This window comes from Akebia trifoliata, chromosome 14 (assembly GCF_017979445.1).
Source record: "Akebia trifoliata isolate Shusen 1 chromosome 14, ASM1797944v1, whole genome shotgun sequence".
Lineage (NCBI taxonomy): Eukaryota > Viridiplantae > Streptophyta > Magnoliopsida > Ranunculales > Lardizabalaceae > Akebia > Akebia trifoliata.
In genome coordinates, this window is record NC_141388.1 from 6,971,246 (window position 1) to 6,975,236 (window position 3,991).

General features: G+C 35.1%; 1 protein-coding gene across 1 annotated transcript; it reads left to right on the forward strand.

The window, feature by feature from the left end:
- Positions 1-2,572: 2,572 nt before the first annotated feature.
- On the forward strand, positions 2,573-3,434 carry LOC147385900 (uncharacterized protein At1g08160-like). The gene has a single exon (XM_086423669.1). The coding sequence runs from the start codon at positions 2,684-2,686 to the stop codon at positions 3,269-3,271; it is 588 nt and encodes a 195-aa protein (XP_086279795.1). The 5' UTR covers positions 2,573-2,683; the 3' UTR covers positions 3,272-3,434.
- The last annotated feature ends 557 nt before the right edge of the window (positions 3,435-3,991 follow it).

The following is a 3,991-nucleotide window of genomic DNA, read 5'->3' on the forward strand; positions in this document are numbered from 1 at the left end:
TTACCAAACGATAGGTAGGTTAGATTACAAGTTTACACCAAACAACAACAACAACAACAAAGCTTTGTTCCGTAAATTTGGAATCTATTAGGCAAATCTTGTTCTCCTGTTTTACTTTTATTTACAATGTCACTTATAAAAAATCAAGTTTGTACTTTGTGCTAGTATTTTATAAAAATTAAAATAATAAATTTGTATAATAATAGAGACCAAGATCATCGCAAAGACCTCAAGTTTAACTTATATAAAGGAAGTTATGACATTTTTAAAATTTGAGTAATGATTTTTTAACTCTTGCATGTGACATGTTCAAAATACTCTCCTAATGTGGCATGTGTTAGAATCATAAATCTTTTTGCCTCGGGATACACACTTGCACATATTTATGGGAATGTGTGGATGTGTATGCTAAGGCAAAAAATATTTAGTTATAGCACATGTCATGCCAAGAGAGTATTTTGAATAAGCCACGTGGGGGAGTTAGATTATGATGATTCTTTTTAAAACTCAAATTAAAAAAAAATATTAAAAATCTTTGGTTATAGCACATGCCACATCAGGAGAGTATTTTGAGTATGTCATGTGGGGGAGTCAGATTATCATGAATCTTCTTAAAACTCAAATGAAAAAAGAAAAATTACTTTATAGGAAGAGCCATGATAATCGAACTACCCCACATGGCATGCTCAATTGACTCTCCTGGCATGGCAAGTCTGGGAACCATAGATTTGCATGTCTCGGGATACAAAATTGCATTTCCATATAAAAATATGTATCTTGAGGAATATAGATCACATTCTTGAACTTGTCACATTAAAATAGTCAATTGAGTGTGCTATGTGGAGTGGTCAGATTATCATGACTCTTATGGGAATGTTGATATGTGAGTAGATGTGATTAATTTCAATTACACTCTAAAAGGATATTGTAGAATAGCCTTAAAAAGAAATTATAAAACCAACTCAAATAACAATTTTGTCATAAGTTGATAGCACATTAGAATTTTTAAGTAAAAAAAAATGACAAAATAGCTTCAACCTCATAAAGGATGTGTGTTAATAAGAACATAGCTTATTTCACATAGAATCACTTGTGATATTTGAGCTAATCTCCCGATGTAGCCCTAATCAAATCTCTCCCTCAACACCTTAAGGTGTCCACACTCTCATGTAGAAGTGTTTTTGGAAAAAAGACTTGTATCACTCACAATTCTTGAATTTGCTCACTCTCTTCCTTTCATATAGATCTTGGAAGGAGGAAATGAATGACCTGGTTCAACTTCATGGTGATGATCCAACTGTTGTTGAACCCTATTAAATTGTACACCCCTTGAATCTTTCAATATATATATTATAGTTGGTTTTTATATAATAATTATAATTATAATTGCGATACAGTAGAAAAACTACCTAATTAAAGGGAGAAATCTCAAGCTGCACCACAAGAATGCAATATTAGATTTATTGGTAAAAACAGTTTTAAAGTTTGTACAATTTATATATGGAGCTCATTTTTTACTTCATATTCACACAATGTGAAAAAAGCCTAAATTTGACGGCCTTGGGCATCAAATTTCATAAATTCGACGGACCAAGAAGTCCAATTGGCGTCGAATTTTTTATTGTCAAATTTTATTTTTCAATAGGTCAGAACTCTCAAATTAATGAAGGGTGAGAGAAATTCAACAGCTCTAAGCCGTCAAATCTGGGAATATCAAGAATTTCGACGGTCCTAGACCGTCAAAACTCAGTTTCTAAAATTCGTGGGCCTTGGCCTGTAAATTTTTTTCTTTCGAATTTTTCAATTTTCACGTAGTGTCAGAGACTCACAATGTGAAAAAAGCCTATATTTGATGGCCCAAGGCCATTGAAATTCATGAAATTTGACAGACTACGACGTCAAAAATTTTTGTTTCGACAAATTGACACCGTCAAATTAATGGAGGATAGGGGAAATTTGATGGCTCTAAGCCGTTGAAATTTGGTTTCAAAACTTGTGGCTTTGGCCCGTCAAAATTTTCAGTTTTCACTTGGTGATTGGAGGCTGAGGGTCAAGTAAGATTTTGTTTGAAAATATTACTTACCTTCTCAAAAAGACCTTCACACCTATAGTGTACTTTATATGCCTACAAAAGGAATAACTTGAGGAGAAAGCAAGAAATATAGAAACTCAAAAGCAGGAATTGCTTGAACCTCAGTTCATTCTGGGGAAGAGTAAAGTCATGATGAACATGCATGTTTACAGCCATGAAAAAAGTCCATCTATTCTACAACTTTGAACACTTTGATTTTCCAAATTAATTATATTCTGTTTGAATCTCAAAAGCTCATCAAAGGAACATATCATACCCACATTTAAATATAAAATCTCAAATTTAAGTTGAACATGAAATTGTCAGAATATGGGGCAAGGGAACCTGAATCCATGCATCCTGAGTTTCATAGAAGAAATTAAAAGTAAAAAAAAAAGTGTCTAAAGTGATAAAGAAAAGCATAAAAGAACAAACCCAATACATCACACATTCTCTAAACTCCTTCCTTGGAAAAGATACTTAAAGACCCAAGGAATTCTTCTCCCATTGTGTGTTAGAGAACCTTCTCATATCAAACACTCTCCAAACTTTTCCTATAAAAAAACTACTAATCTGTTCTCCCCTTGTGTGGGATAACAAGTGTCCTTTTCTATGGCTAATCCTGGATCGGGGGGTACGGGACGATCCAAATTGATAAGGACCATTGCCATTTGTTTACTAGCCACAATTGTGCTTATTGGTCTCGCCGTTCTCATAATATGGCTTGCAGTGAAGCCTAAAAAACTAGTCTATAGCGTTGAGACTGGTCAAGTCCATGCGTTTGATCTACATTATAACCATCTCAACGCCACATTCGAGTTTGCCCTGAAGGCCTACAACCCCAATAAAAAGGTCTCATTGTATTATGACTCCTTTCGGGTTTCGGTCTCCTATGATGATCAGAACATAGCATTTGAGACTGTCGAGCCCTTCTTTCAAAAACATCGCAATGTCACTCGGTTAGTGGTGAAGCCCACTGCTCAATCTGTGCCATTACAAGGGTCAGTATCTAAGGATCTTAGGCTCGAGAAATCATCGGGGCAGATTGACTTGGAGGTTCGGGTGAAGGCGAGAATACGATTCAAGGTGGGGGTATGGAAGTCGTGGCACTATACCTTAAGCGTCATATGTTCCCCTGTGAAGGTGCATCCATATTCGCCGAAGTCCTTTGAAACAAAATATTGCGATGTAGATATTTGAATGTCTTGTTTGTTTGTTTTGCTTAATTATATCCTTCATACTTCATTTGTTTGATCAATTTCGTTTTGTTGCAATTTGGATTTGGGAGTTTCTTTGTGTAATAATATAACAAGAGGAAATGTGGTTGTATTGAGTTCTTTTTATTGAGAAATTATTTTCTTGATGGGCTTGGATTTGGGCTTTATCCTCTTTTGCAATTATTTGTCTATCAACTTATTTTCTGCAGATTCGTTCATCGACACTTCTTTGAGTTTCAAAATAAAGTTGTGGATCTAATGCTTAGCATTCTTCCATTCAGGTCATCTAATCTTTAGGATCTAAGCTTATCAGAGGGCACGTGGGGTTGTAAGTACCGATACCGTCTACTTTTTGTTGAATTTTGAATAGGCCCAAGAAGTCTAATGGGCTGGACCTTTTAACACTTAACATCCTAGCTTGGTTGGGTCTATTCTAGATTAACAATCAAAAACTACTTAACCTGGATCCAGTATGATGGGCTTTGATCTTTCAAACAGGTCCCTAGCCCACTTAAATTTATCTGTAATGATTTGGTCTTTGTTAGGCCATCTGCCCGGGCCTGATTATGGCCAGTACTGGTCAAAGTGGAATATGTTCAAGGTTAAGTGCAATAAAAATATAAATTGCTTGTATTAAAATGGGGTATCTTATTCTTGGTGCATCTTATTTGTGTGAAAAATTAAGCACTAAAGACAACTAAAA

What these genes read in the sequence shown, in the direction of transcription:
- LOC147385900 (XM_086423669.1), top strand. Translation starts at nt 2,684, where the DNA reads ATGGCTAATCCTGGATCGGGGGGTACGGGACGATCCAAATTGATAAGG.